This window comes from Chiloscyllium punctatum, chromosome 20 (assembly GCF_047496795.1).
Source record: "Chiloscyllium punctatum isolate Juve2018m chromosome 20, sChiPun1.3, whole genome shotgun sequence".
In the NCBI taxonomy this organism is placed as follows: domain Eukaryota; kingdom Metazoa; phylum Chordata; class Chondrichthyes; order Orectolobiformes; family Hemiscylliidae; genus Chiloscyllium; species Chiloscyllium punctatum.
In genome coordinates this window covers 38,828,533-38,846,765 of record NC_092758.1, presented here as the reverse complement: position 1 = coordinate 38,846,765, position 18,233 = coordinate 38,828,533, and the positions used below count along the sequence as shown (strand labels likewise).

General features: G+C 39.6%; 1 protein-coding gene across 5 annotated transcripts in view; it reads left to right on the top strand.

Annotated features, from left to right (window-relative positions):
* Positions 1-18,233, top strand: part of LOC140492052 (rho GTPase-activating protein 26-like) — a 284,972-nt gene that overhangs the window by 235,528 nt on the left and 31,211 nt on the right. For all 5 annotated transcript variants that reach the window (XM_072590711.1, XM_072590714.1, XM_072590712.1 and 2 more), the window contains exon 20: positions 9,649-9,805. In XM_072590711.1, coding sequence (XP_072446812.1) covers positions 9,649-9,805 — 157 coding nt within the window. The remainder of the gene's footprint in view (positions 1-9,648; positions 9,806-18,233) is intronic.

Here is an 18,233-nt window from a genome sequence, read left to right as displayed (position 1 = left end):
TATCTTTCCCCTCTCACCCTAAACCTATGCCCTCTAGTTCTGGACTCCCCAACCCCAGGGAAAAGACTCTGTCTATTTATCCTATCCATGCCCGTCATAATTTTGTAAACCTCTATAAGGTCACCCCTCAGCCTCCGACGCTCCAGGGAAAACAGCCCTAGCCTATTCAACCTCTTCCTCTAGCTCAAATCCTTCAACCCTAGCAATATCCTCGCACATCTTTTCTGAACCCTTTCAGGTTTCACAACATCTCTCGAATAGGAAGGAGACCAGAATTGCACGTAATATTCCAACAGTGGTCTAACCATTGTCCTGTACAGCCGCAACATGACCTCCCAACTCCTGTACTCAATATTCTGACCAATAACAGAAAGCCTACCAAACGCCACCTTCTCTATCCTATCTGCCTGTGACTCCCTTTCAGGGAGCAATGAACCTAAATTCCAAGGTCTCTTTGTTCAGCAACACTCCCGAGGGCCTTACCAATAAGTGTATAAGTCCTGCTAAGATTTGCTTTCCCAAAATGCAACACTTCTCATTTATCTAAATTAAACTCCATCTGCCACTTCTCAGCCCATTAGCCCATCTGATCAAGATCCTGTTGTAATCTGAGATAACCTTCTTCGCTGTTCATTCCGCCTCCAATTTTGGTGTCTTCTGCAAACTTACTAATTATACCCGTTATGCTCACATCCAAATCATTTATATAAATGAAGAAAAGTAGTGAATCCAGCACCGATCCTTGTGGCACTCCACTGGTCACAGGCCTCCAGTCTGAAAAACAACCCTCCACCACCATCTTCTGTCTTTTACCTTTGAGCCAGTTCTGTATCCAAATGGCTAGTTCTCCCTGTATTCCATGAGATCTAACCTTGCTAACCAGTCTCCCATGGGGAAACTTGTTGAATGCCTTACTGAAGTCTGTATAGATCATGTCCACAATTCTGCCCTCATCAATCCTCTTTGTTACTTCTTCAAAAAATTCAATCAGGTTTGTAAGACATGATTTTCCACGCACAAAGCCATGTTGACTATCCCTTGCCTTTTCAAATACATGTACATCCTGTCCCTCAGGATTCCCTCCACCAACTTTCCCACCACCGACGTCAGGCTCTCACTGGTCTATAGTTCCCTGGCTTGTACTTACCACCTTTCTTAAACAGTGGCACCACGTTAACCAACCTCCAGTCTTCTGGCACCTCACCTGTGACTATCGATGATACAAATATCTCAATAAGAGGCCCAGCAAACACTTCCCTAGCTTCCCACAGAGTTCTGGGTTACACCTAATCAGGTGATGGGGATTTATCCACTTTTATGCATTTCAAGACATCCAGCACTTCCTCCTCTGTAATATGGACATTTTTCAAGATGTCACCATCTATTTCCCTACATTCTATATCTTCCATGTCCTTTTCTACGGTAAATACTGAAGCAAAATACCCGTTTAGTATCTCCCCCATCTCCTGTAACTCCACAGAAAGGCCACCTTGTTGATCTTTGAGGGGCCCTATTCTCTCCCTAGTTACCCTTTTGTCCTTAATATATTTGTAAAAACTCTTTGGATTCTCCTTAGCTCTATTTGCCAAAGCTATCTCATGTCCCCTTTTTGCCCTCCTGATTTCCCTCTTAAGTATACTCCTACTGTCTTTGTACTCTTCAAAGGATTCACTTGCGCAATCCTGTCTATACCTGACATATACTTCCTTCTTTTTCTTAACCAAAACCTCAATTTCTTTAGTCATCCAGCATTCCCTATACCTACCAGTCTTTCCTTTCACCCTGACAGAAATATACTTTCTCTGGACTCTTGTCGTCTAATTTCAGAAGGCTTCCCATTTTCCAGCCGTCCTTTTACCTACGAACATCTGCGCCCAATCAGCTTCTGAAAGTTCTTGCCTAATACTGTCAAAATTGGCCTTCCTCCAATTTGGAACTTCAACTTTTAGATCAGGTCTATCCTTTTCCATCACTATTTTAAAATTAGTAGAATTATGGTCGCTGGCCCCAAAGTGCTCCCCCACTGACACCTCAGTCACCTGCCCTGCTTTATTTCCCAAAATTAGGTCAAGTTTTGCACCTTTTCTAGTAGGTACATCCACATACTGAATCAGAAGATTTTCTTGTACACTTGAATAAATTTACGTTGCTACTATGTGGTCTACCAGATTAATCACAAAATTCTAATAATTCTTTTGTGTAATATATTTGAATTTATTTTTCATTAAGTTGTGCTTTTGTCTTGTCTTATTTTTAAACGCGTTCCTTATTTTAGCCATTTTTTGTATACATCAAGACTTGTCAGCAAAACTTAAGCCAAGTTGAGTAAAAGGGGTTGTGGCAGCAAGGATAGGAAATTTGCTGAGTGATAAGCAAGAGAAACTCATGGTACATACTGTTGGATTTTATTAGCACCACTGTGACTCTTGATCAAAGTTAATGATGTGTGTAGGCATACAAGGCACAACATAAAAATTGCCATTGTTAACTTTGAGGAAGTTAATGATCGACTTCAAAATGACACCATCAAGCTGGTGGAATTCATAGACACATGTCAGGTAAAATTTCGAGAATGTGAAGTAGTATGTTTTGGTAGGAAGAAGGAGGAAACACAATATAAAATAAAAAAGACAATTCTAAATGGCGTGCCTATGAAGAGGCAGATGTGCCCTGTCTGTTCAAGACTTTGGAGAAGGCTGAGAAGCAACTTTTGTCTTTTTAAAGTCATTAAGTACAGAAGCAAGAATGTATGGTGACTCTTTTATAAAACACTGGTTTGACCTCAATTTGAATACTGTGTCTAATTCTGGATATTGTGTTTTAAGTAGGGTATAAAGGAATTGAAGAGAGCACAGAAAAGATTTATGAGACTTGTTCTAGGGAAGAGAAACTAATAATGAAAAATTGGTGAAGCAGGGACTGTTCATGGAGACAAGAAAATTGAGAGGAGAGAAGATTGAGGTTTCTAAAATAATGAAGAATATGGACAGAATAGGTATGAAGACATTTTTCCACAGTTTGAAGGATGAAGAACCAGAACACACTGATTTAAGGTTATTTAAAAAAGGAACTAGGGTAACGTGAGAGAAAAAAAACACTGTAAATGGCTGTGCTCTGAAATGCACTACCTTGAATGACTTTCAAAAGAAAATTGAATAATTATTTGAAGAGAAACAATCTTTGGAGTGCCACAGGAAGAAGGCAGGGAGTTGGCTTAACGGAGCAGGTTTTACATAGAGATTAAAGGGGCATAACAGGCCCAGTGCTGTAATAATTCTGTGATTCTACAAGTCCTCCCTTAACCACCATATAAAGAAAGGGATTGAATTTTGTAAATCTTTCCTCATTCTCAAACTTGGAATCATTTCCATTGCTGTTCTCTATATCTTCTATAATATTTATATGGGTATTCAGCATTGTGGAACAACACTTTTGTTCCAAAGCAAGTCCAGAAATATTTGTATATTTGTATACGAGAAGAATAAATTTAGGTGGACTAATGTATGTTGCTTCAATCTTAGCTTTTCTTAAACCTATTTTTACATTGCATTTCTTTCTTGAACTCCTTTTTTTTTAAAGGGAACAAATTGAGTTAAGGTTCCACAGGCATTGACAATTCAGGTATATAAATAAGTTATGCTAGGTTTGAGTAATGCCTGGCAAAAATATTATGCTTGTGATTGTTGGAGGTCAATAATTCCAGTCAAAGGACCTCACTATAAAGTTCCTCAGAACAATATCCTAGAACCAGCCACCTTTAGCTCATTCATCAATGTCCTTTCCTCCATCATAAAGTTAGAAATGGAGATCTTGCACAGTGTTCAGCATTATCTGTAACTCCTCAGTACTGAAGCTGTACATGTCAATATACTGCAAGATTTGGGCAGCTTTCAGGCTTGGACTGATAAGTGTCAAGAGACATTATGAGAAACCTTTGCTGGGTAGTGAGCATCTCAAACAAGAGAGAATCTAACTATTTCCATTTGGCATTGAATGGTGTTACCCTTGCTGAATCTCGCATTATAAACATCCTGGGAGTTACTATTGATGAGAAACAGAACTGGAGCAGCCAAATAAATACTGTGGCTACAGGTGCAGTTCAGATTCTGGGATTCTATGGTGAGTAACTCATCTCCTGACTCCAAAGTCTGGCCACCATCTACAAGAGTGAAGTCAGGAGTGTGATGGAATAGTCTCCATTTGTCTGGATGAGTGTAGTTCCACTAACACTGAAGAAGCTTGTCACCATCCAGGACAAAGCAGCATGCTTTTTTGACATCCCATCCAATACCTAAAACATTCACTGCCTCCACCACAAAAGCATACTGGCAGCAGTGCAAACTGAATAAGGGATGTACTTGCATTAACTCATCAAAGTCCCTTCCAAATCTGTGATCTCTCATCCAGCAGCACAGTGGTTTAGTGGATAACATTGCTGCATTACAACACCAGGGACTTAGGGTCGATTCCAATCTTGGGTGACTGTTTTGTGGAGTTTGCACTTTCTCCCCGAATCTGCATGGATGTTCCAGTTTCTTGCTGCAGTCCAAAAATGTGCAGGTTAGGTGGATTGTCTATGCTAAATTGCCCCCAAAGTATCGAGGGAGGTACAAGATAGATGGATGAGCCACAGAAAATGTGTGGTTCTGGGGTTAGGCTAGGGTGGGTGAGTCTGTGTGGGATGCTGTTTGGAGGATCAGTGCAGTCTTATGGACCAGATGCTGTCTATTTGCACTGCAGAGATTCTGTGAGATACATTTGTACGGTTTGTCCAAGGACACCAAAATCTTCAAGCAAAATGAGTGGTCATTCATATGAAAAAATAATCTCAAATGGTGTCACAAAGCTAGTCCATTTTTCTAAGAGCTGTTCCTTTTCTAAAGGATACTGTGTCCTTGTTTTTTTCAGTGGGGTTGAAAACAGTCAGGGCTCCTAAATGACTGGTTTGGTGCAGAGATGAAAGGGTTTATTGAGAGACCTTTTTGTTTATATGTAAACAGATAAGACTTTAGGCCAAAGCTGTTATGTTTTAGAAGTAATCTGTATAATGAAAGGGAAGTGGTCAGTCCTAAAAACTGAAGTCTTGTTTGAGTCAGTTCAGCAGAAGCTGTGTGGAAACAGGCTGCTAAACTCTCTCTCGTTCTGTCTTTCTAACTTCGATCTGTAAGCCTTTGTTTCGTTTTTACTCTGTGTTTAAGGGGTTTGTTTATTGGGACTGTTGTGCATATTCAGAACAGCATAATTAAGTCTAGTTTGGACAGACTGAGTTCTGTAAGTATTCTTTATTCTGTTCTTTGTGTTTCATTCCATAATTTTGTGAATACATTTTTGTCTGTTTTAAAACCTGGTAGTCAACCTAGCTAACTTATTCTGGGTAATTTTCACTGTGCACTTACTGAAACAAATCGCAAAGTTACGGTCTAGGCTGCCTGCTTAGCAATGTTTTGAGTGGTCTGGCCTAGTCTGTAACGACAGCAAATCCTAATGATTGCCACTCAGTTTTTAGTCATCTAACATGAAATGAATTGACATTCCCCCCCCTCCCGGATAACGAAAACCGAAACACCCAGAGAGGCTTGTCTCTCCTCATACTCTGTTAAGAGAAGTGTGACAACCTACCTCTCAACCCCCACTCTGTTACAAAGGAGTGGTTAAATGAAATGAAATCCTTTCACTCACTCTATAATCAAAAAGTAACAATTTATTTATCTAACTCCAACAGTGAACAAACTAACAGAAACATTATTAAACTGAATAATCGCCTCTAAGTACTAACAGTTCCCAAATCCAACAAACTTTTAATGTTCTTAAAAAACAAGTCCCATTTATATAACAAACCAATAGAATATAGTCTCTTGAAGTTACAGCTAGGCTATGTCTTCTGGACCTTTCTGTGTCTTCTCTGTTGATCTTCTTTCAGGAATGCCTCCTCCTTAGAATTATTGCATCAGGAACGCCTCTTGGTGTCAGGAATATTAGCTAAGAGTGCTGCTGTACCTTTAGTCAGGAGATGGTTACTCTGAGAGAGCTAATCCCTTCAGATGGTAGTTTGCTCTCTCGCAATTTTCAAATGCCCTCTTCCTTTATACCCTTGATGACCTATTAATGTGTTTACAATTGGATTGGTTCTAGGTTGTCAAAATCATCAGATTTAAATTTAATTAGTCCCTCATCTCCAAGTAATTAGCTAACTTTAAAAATCTGTTGTCTAGATAAAAATGCTGCTTTGCCTACTAATAATGCAGTCTTTTGATACAAATGTTCCAATTCAAGCACCTGCGACAGGGAAGCTGCTGCCCATACACTCATTTTCCAATCACTAAGCATAAAAAACACATCATCTTTTAAAGGGACCACACACTAATTCCCCCAACCTATCATTTTATAAGTATCAAATTCTAACATCTTGTCTTCAAATCCACAAATACTCTTCCCAACTTTGCATTAGATTAAGGTATTATAATTTTTAAAAAGATTATGGAATCTTGCCAGAAAATGAAGGGAATAACACGTAGCTTTTAAAGTTATTTTTTCAGTGATAGAAAGGTGGTTCAGTATTTATGATTTACATGTCATTAAAGAGGGGGGCAATGACCTCATAGTATTATCACTGGACTGGTAATCCAGAGATCTAGATAATGTTCTGGGGACCCAGGTTCAACTCCTGCTAGATGGTGGAACTTGAATTCAATAAGAATCTGGAATTAAGAATCTAACGATGACCATGAATCCATTGTCGATGGTCAGAAAAGCCCATCTGGTTCATTAATGTCCTTTAGGGAAGGAAGCTGCCATCCTTACCTGACCTACATGCAAATCCAGACCCACAGCAATATGATTGACTCTTAACTGCCCTCTGAGCAATTTAGCATGGGCCATAAAGAATGCCTAGACAGCGATGCCCTCTTCCCGTGAATGAATAAGGAAAACAAAACCTCAGTTTCATCATCAGAATGCTGCTAATATTTAAATTGCACCATCCAAAGCAATGCAGTAGATAATTCTTTAGCGGGTTCTGAATTTGTTACATGATTTAGATGGTGAGATTGAGGGAGTATCAATATGAGTGCGTTGATATTGGAGATGTTTTATTGGCACTCATTGCTACATCTGGACCAATATTTATCAACCCTTCAGAGTAAACTTGCTACAGGAGATTTATCCTTGCCACATTTGCTTCACAAAAAAAGATGATTTGTGGCATTATGATTCTCGGACACAATTTAGATCTGATATAGCTCCTGCTGGAGAAATTGAGACTACTAAGGTTTTCATCACAGCTTTCATTCCATCACACCTTCAATCCTTCCACATGAGATAGTTTGCTATATGTACAAATGTCAAGCAAATTGTAAATGCTATTTATTCAGCGTGACACCTTAATTCCTTTTCCCATGGAACCAAACATTGTTTGGTGTCAAACTTTCACAAAGTGACAGCTTTCAATTGAAAGGTCTGACAAATTACATTTATAAAGACTTTTAAAATGTGTTGCTGGAAAAGCGCAGCAGGTCCGCCAGCATCAAAGGAGAAGGAGAATCGACGTTTCGGGCATAAGCCCTTCTTCATTATGCCCGAAACGTCAATTCTCCTTCTCCTTTAATGCTGCCTGACCTGCTACGCTTTTCCAGCAACACATTTTTAAGCTCTGATCTCCAGCATCTGCAGTCCTCACTTTCTCCTCTATAAAGACATTGTAGGGTTGTTCATATCAGATGGAATATGCACATAAAAAAGTAATTATTCACATCAATGGTTCTTAACTAGGAAGCAGATATGCCTCACTATGTGTTAGCACTGACCAACCACAGTTTTGCAAGAAGAAAATACAATTGGAAAGTCATTCTATGGCAAGGAGATCAGCATCTATATTCACAACTGGTGATTCTGCTCAAAAATCCCTGAATGAATGTAGAAAAGATTTGGCTTGTAGTCTAAATATCTGTTCACTGTGCTCTGTGCTCTGCCTTAAAGCTTTGACACAGTGCAATGTAGTATTAGTGGTGCAAATATTAAAATTATGTCTCTCAAAGATAGTTCTTATTCACAATGTTGTTTTCTGCCATAATCTGAGTCCCATGAGGGATGCCTGCAAAAGTGAGGAACAAGACTGTCATTGCCCTTCTCCTGAGACCTTCCCTGTTTCAACTGCATACAAGAGACCTGGAAGAGTGCATTGACTTGATTCATCTGGTACCTATTGTTATGAATCAGGGGTCAACCTCCTTCTCTGAGAACGAACGCTGAAACATCCAGAGAGGCTAGGCTCACCTTGCCTTGCCTCATACACTGTTTTAACAAAAAGTGTGGTAAACAGAATAACCGACGTCTCGACCCCCAATCTGTTACAAAGGCTTGGTTAAATGAAATGAAATTCTTTCACTTACTGTATAATCAATAAGTAACAATTTATTTATGTAAGTCCAACAATGAGCAAATTAGCAGAACCACTGACAAACCAAACAATTCCCCTTTAACTACTAACTATCGTTAATAAACTATTCTAATGGTATGCTGTTTCAATAAAATCAAGTCCCACTTAATATATGCATATATCAAAGCAATAGAAGTTAGTTTCTCGAAATTGCAGCTAAGGCGACACCGTCCTCTGCAACTTTGTGTTTTCTTCTCTGTTTTCCTCCATCCGAAACGCCTTCTCAGTCATTTTCTTCTGTCCAAAATGCCTTCTCCAATGTTGGTACCGATGTTATTTGGATTATTTAGATGCTTTCTCTGATACATAGATGACTGTAAGAGCCAATTTCTCTTGAGAACTGAGGGCTCTTAACTGTTAGCAAATGGCAGTTTGCTCTCCCCTGTCTGTCCAATTGTCCCCTTATTTATACCCGTGATGGTCAATTAATTCCTTTACAATCGGATTGGTTCCAGGTAGTCAAAACCCTCTGGTTTAATTTTAATAGGTTTTTAGTATCTAAGGGCTTGTTCTAAAATAATTAGCCAATGTAAGGTGGTTCCCATAATAACAAACAAGCCTACGGTTTTCCAATCACACAGCCAATTGTAACATGTTTCCACTTTAGAACTGTCTGTACATCTGCAGCTCCTTGCAGACATTTTCTGGTTTAAATTTCCAAGCTTAGAAAGGTACTTTATGCTTTAAAGGGACCACACACTCTTCCTTCTTCTGCAGGGAATGTGTGAAATCTTATCTGATTTTGTTTGAATACATATGTGTTCTAACACAGCATATCTAACAGAAAGGAAATGAATGAATGTCTAATCTTCTTAGCAGAGGTTACCAAATGCTGACTTTGTATTTTCTTGAATATGGATTTAATGTAAGGACCAGCAGACCATCTCTACGATGCAGAGTGGGTGGATGTCCTGCATGTTTAAGTGCAGTCCTTGCCTTTGAAGGCAGTGGAATATTCAGCTAGTAATTTTGGGAATTTCATTTCCATTCATGCATGCAGCATCAATTCAAGGGAAGTACTTGTGCAAAGTTCATAATATTAAAATGATGAAATTTTAATTTCAAGGTAAAGGTGAAACTAGTTGATTTAATCTTTTAGCAGTAAAACTGCATTTATAACTTTTGGTAAAAGCATTTGTTGGAAAGTGATTGTGGAATATTTTGCCACTTGGGTAGATATATCAAATGTAAAGAAAATGTTTTATTCTTGGCAGAGAAGCAGAAAAACATTACAAACTCCAGTACTGAATCTGTGGTCATCGCTGCTGTGAACGCTTCATTGAATGCTAAAACTCATCGACAAAGTGTGCATAGCCTTGGCTCTTGTGACACTGAAACTTCTACAGTGAAACTAGAACGACCCAATTCTCTGTAAGTACAGCAGCAGTTTACATTATTTGCTGATTTCTGTGAAACAAAACGTAGAGCTATAGAGCAATAAGAATGTCTCTTCTATGGACTAGTTAACATCTTTTCTACTATGCATATTTCTAAATTCATGATAATTGTACTGGTGATTCAGAATTTGCTACAAGACTCATTTAAAGATTTGTAATTAAACTTTTTTACAAATGTTTTGATTGGAGTACCCATTTTATGTTACAAATAGAATAAAACTGCTCAATGACTCAATAGGGTAGAACTGAGTGCAAAATGGATATGGGATATAGGCAAAGTCTTTTCCCTGGGGTCTGGGAGTCCAGAACTAGAGTGCATAGGTTTAGGGTGAGAGGGGAAAGACATAGAAGGGACCTAAGGGGCAACTTTTACACACAGAGGATGGTACATGTATGGAATGAGCTGCCAGAAGAAGTGGTGGAGGCTGGTACAATTGCAACATTTAAGAGGCATTTGGATGGTATTTGATTAGGAAGGGTTTGGAGGGATATGGGCTGGGTGCTGGCAGGTGGAACTAGATTGGGTTGGGATATCTGGTCGGCATGAACGTGTTGGATCAAAGGGTCTGTTTCCATGCTGTACATCCCTAGGACTCTATGACTCTAAATGAATCATAGTAAGATGGACACTATTGCTTACCATTCACTTTTTGGATTCACTGGATCCGGAAAAGGGGCACTTACTCTAAAAGATTCCTGATGAAGGGCTTTTGCCCGAAACATTGATTTTCCTGCTCCTCTAATGCTGCCTGACCTGCTGTGCTTTTCCAGCACCACTCTAATCTTGACTCTAGTTTCCAGCATCTGCAGTCCTCACTTTTACCTACTGTAAAAGGCAGCTAACACAATACCCTTAATATGTTCATTTTTTTACTGTAATTCTGTTTTCTCAATGTACTTTATTTGTTCCAGTCCCATTATATTTTTATTATGATGTTGCAGTATCCCAGCAGATCATAATGTTCTTCTCCTACACTTTTCATTTACAAAGGTTCTGGTATCTCTAGTAAATGGTGAGTGGCAATCCTTGAGAAATAGGAAACATTGAGGTTTGCAGATGCTGGAGATCAGAGTTGAGAGTGTGTTGCTGGAAAAGCACAGCAGGTTAGGCAGCATTCGAGGAGCAGGAAAATCTAAGTTTAGGGCCGGAGCCCTTCATTAGGATTGAGGCTGGGAGCCTCTGGGGTGGAGAGATAAATGGGAGGGGTTGGGGCTGGGGAGAAGGTAGCTGAGAGTGCAATAGGTGGATGGAGGTGGGGGTAAAGGTGATAGGTTGGAGGGGAGAGTGGAGTGGATAGGTGGGAAGGAAGATTGACAGGTGGGACAGGTCTTGAGGGCTGAGTCAAAAGGTTAGAACTGGGGTAAGGTGGGGGGAGGGGAAATTAGGAAACATTGATAACCTGAGGCGGACCCTTCAATTAATGTGGACTTCACCAGTTTCCTCATTTCTCCTCCCCCCAGTTCCAACCTTTCGACTCAGCACTGCCCTCATGCAGCATGGAAGTAGACTCTTCAGTCCAACTTGTCCATACCAATCAGGTTTCTCCAAACTAAACTAGTCCCCCTTGCCTGCATTTAGCCTAAATCCCTCTCGACTTTTCCTATTCATGTACCTATCCAAATGTCTTTTAAATGTTGTAACTGTACTGGCATCTACCACCTCATTTGGCAGTTCATTCCATATACAAACCACCCTTGGTGAAAAGTTGCCCCTCAGATCCCTATTGAATCTTCTGCCTCTCACCTTAAAAATATGTCCCCTAGTTTTGAGCTCCCCCTTGCAAGTGAAAATATCTTTGTTATTCACTTTATCTACGCCCCTCATGATTTTATAAACCTCTATAAAGTCGCACCTCTACACCCTATGCTCCAGTGAAAAAAATTGCAGTCAATCCAGACTTTCCTCATAAGTCAAACTCTTCAGTCCCAGCACCATCCTGGTAAATATTTTCTGCACCCACTCCAATTTAATAATATCCTTTCTCTGGCACTCATGATTTGGAGATGCCATTGGACTGGGGTGTGCAAAGCTAAAACTCGCACAACACCAGGTTATAGTCCCAGTGGTTTAATTGGAAGCACTAGCTTTCAGAGCGTTGCTCCTTCATCAGGTGGTTGTGGAGTATACAACTGTAAGACAACAGAATTTGTAGCAAAAGTTTACAGTGTGATGTAACTGAAATTATACATTGAAAAATACCTTGATTGTTTGTTAAGTCTCTCATCTGTTAGAATGACCATGATAGTTTCACTTTTTTCTTATGTAAATCACAAAACTTTTTTTAAAAGTTACATTCTCCGGTTAACTATAACAATTGGTGTCAGCCCAGATAAGATGTTGAAGCTTCTGTTGTCTGTGCCATAATGTCTAGACTGATTCTAATCTAAAAATGCGTTAACAGAGTCTTACATGAATTCAGCAGTTTTTGAGCAAAGTACAATGTAACTCTGCAAGTACAAATACACCCCAAAAACGTTTGTGTGTGTGTGTGTGTGTGTGTGTGTGTATAAAGGGATCTAAGTCTGAGAGAGGATGCATGTGAGAGTGTAGGAATGGGGGTTGTGTGTGTCTGTGACAGAGAGTGTATATGTGTGTGCGTGTGAGTGTAAAGTGGTCTAAGTCTGTGAGAGGATGCATGTGGGTGTGTGTGTGTCTGTCTGGGGTGGGGTGTAGAAGTGTTCCCTCCCAGTTGGAGAACACTCCAGCACATTCGACCTCGGACCTTCGGGTGACCATTCTCCAAGGCGGACTTTGGGACAGGCAGCAGTGAAAAGTGGCCGGCCACAGGCTGATATCTAAATTCGGTACCCATAGGGAGGGCCTCAACTGGGACCTTGGGTTCATGTCACACTACAGGTGACTACCATTGCACTATACACACACGTGTGCGTGCGTACACACACACACACACACACACACACACCCTCTCACAGACTTGGACTCCTTTACACACACTCTCTCTCACACACTCACTCTCTCTCTCTCTCTCTCTCTCTCTCTCTCTCTCTCTCTCTCATATACTCTCTCGCACACTCTCTCACACTCTCACGCACACTCTCACTCTCACTCTCTCTCTCTCTCTTTCACTCTCTCACTCTCTCACTCTCTCACTCTCTCACTCTCTCACTCTCTCTTTCTCTCACAAAGACACTCACAACCCCCCACCCCAGACACACGCGCACACACACACACGTGTGGGATGAATTTGTATTTGCAGAGTTACATTGTACTTTGCTCAAAAACTGCATGAATCCTCATAAGACTCTGTTAACTCATTTTTTAGATTAGAATCAGTCTAAGCATGATGGCACAGACAACATCTTATCTGGGCTGACACCAATTATTACAGTTAACCTAAGAATGTAACTTTTTAAAAAGATTTCGTGATATACGTATGAAAGAAGTGAAACTTCTAACAGATGAGAGACTTAACAAGCAATCAAGGTATTTTTCAATGCATAATTTCAGTTACATCACGCTGTAAACTTCTGCTATAAATTCGGTGTCTTACAATTGTGTACTCCATAACCACCTGATGAAGGAGCAGTGCTCCGAAAGTTAGTGCTTCCAATTCAACCTGTTGGACTATAACCTGGTGTTGTGTGATTTTTAGCTTCCTCAAGCAGGACAGTATTGCAAAAGTGGCCTGCCCAATGTCCTATACAACATGATGTCCCAAACTAGGTGTAGTTTGGCCAGGATTTCCACCAATGATGGTTGAAATGTCCAGGGTTCAATCCTTAGGCAAAATTGTTCTCTGGACTTCTGCTGTAGGTGGAGTTCTGTTGTTTGATTCTTATACAGATTTTTGTCTTTCAGGGCTATGAGGTGAGGGCCAACATCCACTCAACATCTTCTTTGTCAAGCCCTCTTTGTTTTAGTAAAATCTCTTGTTCTTCTGAACTCCTGTGAAATTAGGCCCAATCTGTGCAATCTCTCTTCATAAAGCAGCAGCTTCAATTAAGGAATGAACTGAGTGAACCTTCTCTGAACTGCCTCCAGTGCTGCTGCTTAAATGATTAGAACTAATCTAGTATGGCCTAACCTGTAATCTTGTAACAAGGGCTCCCTACTTTTGATACTGTATTCCACTTCTAAGGTCAATATTTCATTTACCATCCTAATTACTGTACCTGTATGCTCAACGTTTGTGATTCATCTACAAGGGCAATAAGGTCCCGCTGTTGTGCAGTGTTCTGCAGTGACTCTTAACCAGTTGGAATTTGTTTTTCTCACCTAAGTAGATAATGTCTCATGTTCTCACATTATGTATATTCCACGGGCTAAATTTTACCAACTCACTTAAACTACGTATATCCCTTTGCAGACTTGGGTTGTCCTCACAACACGCTTTCCTTCTGATCCTTTTATTGTTTTATTCTGTGACATGAAAGAAGTCTTGAAGGAGAATAATAGCAGTTCCAGTGTCCTGCACTTCCAAACAGTCTGTTATACTTCCATCCTGAATTCAGTAAAAGGAAAAGAACTTTGAGAGATCAGTGGAGTATGAAGGACAGAAGAGTATGGAGTTCGACCAGAACAGGAGTGATTGGAATTAGAAATTAGGAGTGGGAATAGCAATTCAGTGCTCCAAGCCATACTGCCATTTAACGTAATCATGGCTGATCTTATCCTGCTCTCAACTCCACTTTTCTGCCTGCTCCCCATAGCCCTTTTTCCCATTTTTCATCTAAAACTTATCTATTTCTTTCTTGATCTGTCTCTATTGCACTCTGGGGCAGTATGTTTCTGAGAGAATTAAATTCTCCTCATATCAGTTTTGAACTTACCTCCTCTCACTCTATGACCTCTTTTTCAAGACTGTCAACAAGGGCGGCATCTGCTGAAAGTCCACTTTATCAATCCCCTTTAGGATTTTATATACCTCAGTCAGATCACCCCTTACTGTTCTGAACTGCAGCAAATGCAGGCCCAAGCTATTCAACTGCTCCTCATACAACAGCCCTTTCATTCCTGGAATCAATCTGGTGAACATGTTCTGAACTGCCTCCAACCACATCCTTCCTCAAGTAAGGAGACCGAAACTGGACACAATATTCCAGATGTGATCTCACCAATGCGTTATATAATTGTAACAATGCTTCTTTATTTTTATAATCCAGTTCTTTTCCAATAAATGCCTGGATTCCATTTGCCTTTCTGGTTACATACTGCACCTACATAGGCACTTTGTGATTCATGCATAAAGACTGATCCATCTGCACTGATGCACTTTGAATCTGCTTCCTGTTTAAATAATAATTTTCCTTACCTTTTTCCAGCCAAAATAGACAACATATGGGAGAAGAAAATAGCAATACTATTGGACAATATTGATTCTCACAGAGATAAGGCTAAAATTAATGGAGTGGAGCCCACATTTTAGAATGCATTTGAGACAGTGTTTCCCCAGCAGTATGTTTTACATTGAACAAACAAAATTGCATTCCTTGATTTAGTTCTTGGAAATGAAGTGAGACGAATTTCTGATGTAATTAAGAGGAATAATAGTGACCACAGCACAATTCTTTATGAAAATGAAAAATGGTGGGGAAGCGTTTTTAAAAAAAGGAAACATAGAAGATAGTCGGAGATAATTAACTGGGCAAAAACGTTAACCAGTAGTCTGATAGATCAGTTGTAAAAGAAACTTAGAATTTATGAGGGCAAAGGTAATAACTAGTTGTACTCTTCAAAATTTAACTTTATATAAAATTATATCGATTAAGACTAAACTAAAATCAAGCTATGTGAAACCAGGACTGCTCATTATTAAAGAAAACTTGACTAATGTAGAAAATGTGGTGAAGAATGAAAAGGAAGATTTGAAGAGCTGGAAACAAACATAAGAAAAAGACTTGTCTATATGGTCAGGAGCTTGATAAACATAATGGGAGTAAAAAAGATACAGGAGATTGCATCATTGAACAAAGAAATGGGAGCTACTAAAATAAAATCAGAAAATGCCAGTAATACGCAGCATGGCAGACAGTACTTGTGGACAGAAAAATATACTGTAATGTACCAGCCAGTAAGTTTGATTAGAATATTGTAATTCCTTTTTTAAGTTTCTTCAGTTTTATTATACTGATACATTGCAGAAAAGCACGGGGTTTCCTTTCTAATGAATCAACACAGGACATGAGAATAGCATCTTTATCACATTAATTGTCTATGTTCCAATTGCTGAGATTGAAAAAAAAACTAAGACCATAACGTGTAGGAGCAGAAGCATTCAGTTCAGCCCATCAAGTCTCCTCCACCATTTAATAAGATCATGGCTGATCTGATAATCCTTGACTCTACTTTCTTGCCATTCCTCCAAAACCCTTGATTCCCTTACTGATTAAAAATCTGTCTAGCTCAGCCTTGAATATTCTTAATGACCCAGTCCTTTACAGTAAAGAATTCCATAAATTGTCTATCCTTGAGAGAATAAATTCCTCCTCAACTCTGTTTCTGAAGAGGACCCCTTTATGCTGAGATAATGCTCTCTGCCCCTAGACTCTTCCATAAGGAGAACCAACATTTCCGTATCTACCCTGTAAGATCCTCTAAGAATCTTGTATGTTTTAATAGAGACTCTTCTAAACTCCAATGAGTACAGGCTTAACCTTTTCAGCCTCTCCTTGTAAATAGTCCCTCCATACCCTTGAGTGAAACATCTCTGGACTGCCTCTAATGCCAGTCCTGTTGTGGTTCTGTTCGCCGAGCTGGGAATTTGTGTTGCAGACGTTTCGTCCCCTGTCTAGGTGACATCCTCAGTGCTTGGGAGGCTCCTGTGAAGCGCTTCTGTGATGTTTCCTCCGGCATTTGTAGTGGTTTGTTTCTGCCACTTCCGGTTGTCAGTTCCAGCTGTCCATTGCAGTGGTCGGTATATTGGGTCCAGGTCGATGTGTTTGTTGATAGAATCTGTGGATGAGTGCCATGCCTCTAGGAATTCCCTGGCTGTTCTCTGTTTGGCTTGTCCTATAATAGTAGTGTTGTCCCAGTAGAACTCATGTTGCTTGTCATCTGCGTGTGTGGCTACTAAGGATAGCTGGTCATGTCATTTTGTGGCTAGTTGGTCTTCATGGATGCAGATCGTTAGCTGTCTTCCTGTTTGTCCTATGTAGTGTTTTGTGCAGTCCTTGCATGGGATTTTGTATACTATATATATTTCCTTAGTTAAGGGGAACAAAACTGTTCACTATTTTCCAGCTGTGGCCTGACCTTATGCCAGCATTTTGTGATTACACAGACTCCCAAATCTGCTTGTGCTGTAGCTTTCTCCTGTTCTACCTTAGTTAAATAATATTTCAAATCCTCTCCTATTTCAGTCAAAGTGCATAACCACACATTTTCCGAAGTTATTTTTCATCAGCCAAGTTTTTCCAACTCACTTTATTTGTCAATTTCCCTCTGTAGTCTCTTTGTGTCATTCTCTGCACTTGTCTTCCCACCTCTTTTTGTGTCACCGCAATCTAAGTCATTGATATATGTATTGTAAATAATTATGGTCCCAGCATCTTCAATTTTTTTAACAAAGGTGTTACAGTGACACTTTTCTAATCATCTGAGACATTTCCAGAATCTAAGGATACTTGGAAGACTACCACCGGTCCATCCACACTCTTTTTTTGTTTAATATCTGAGGAAGCATTTCATCAGGTCTTTAGCCCTATTAATTTCCCTAGTACTTTCTCTCCAGTGATAATTATCTAGACATTTCCTCTCCACCTTTTGCCCTTTGATTATTTATTAATTTTGAAATACTATTAGTGTCATCTACTGAGAAGACTGACAGAAAGTGTTTATTTGATTCCTCTGCCATTTCCTGTTCCCCATTATCATTTGCCCAGCTCATTCTCTGAAGGAGCTAATATTAACTTTAGCCACTGTTGTTTTTTATATATATTTTCAAAGAAGCTCTTGCTACCTGTCTTGATGCAACTTGTAAATTTACCCTCAAGGCTTATCATCTTCCTCTTTATATTTTTGGTTGGTTGTCTTTTGTTGGTTTTGAAACTTTTCCAATTCTCTGGATTACCACTAATCTTTACTTTCATGTATGTTTTCTTTCATTCAATTGAATTGAATTGAATTTATTGTCACATGTACTGAGGCACAGTGAAAGCTTTGACTTGTAAGCAATACAGGTAGATCGCTTATTTAAGTAGCATAGATAAGTAAATAATAGGTAAACAGCAGCAAAAACAAGAACACAAATTGATCCTGCCCTTAATTTCTCTGGTTAACCATGGTTCATTCATTTCCTTTGAAGATTCTTTCTTTTTCACTGCGATATATCTTTGCGATAACCCGTGAATTATTTCTTTAAACATTTTTCCTCAAATGTCCTTGCTGCTAATCTCTTTTCCCAGTTCACTCTAGCTAACTCAGCCCCTTCCATTGTAAATAC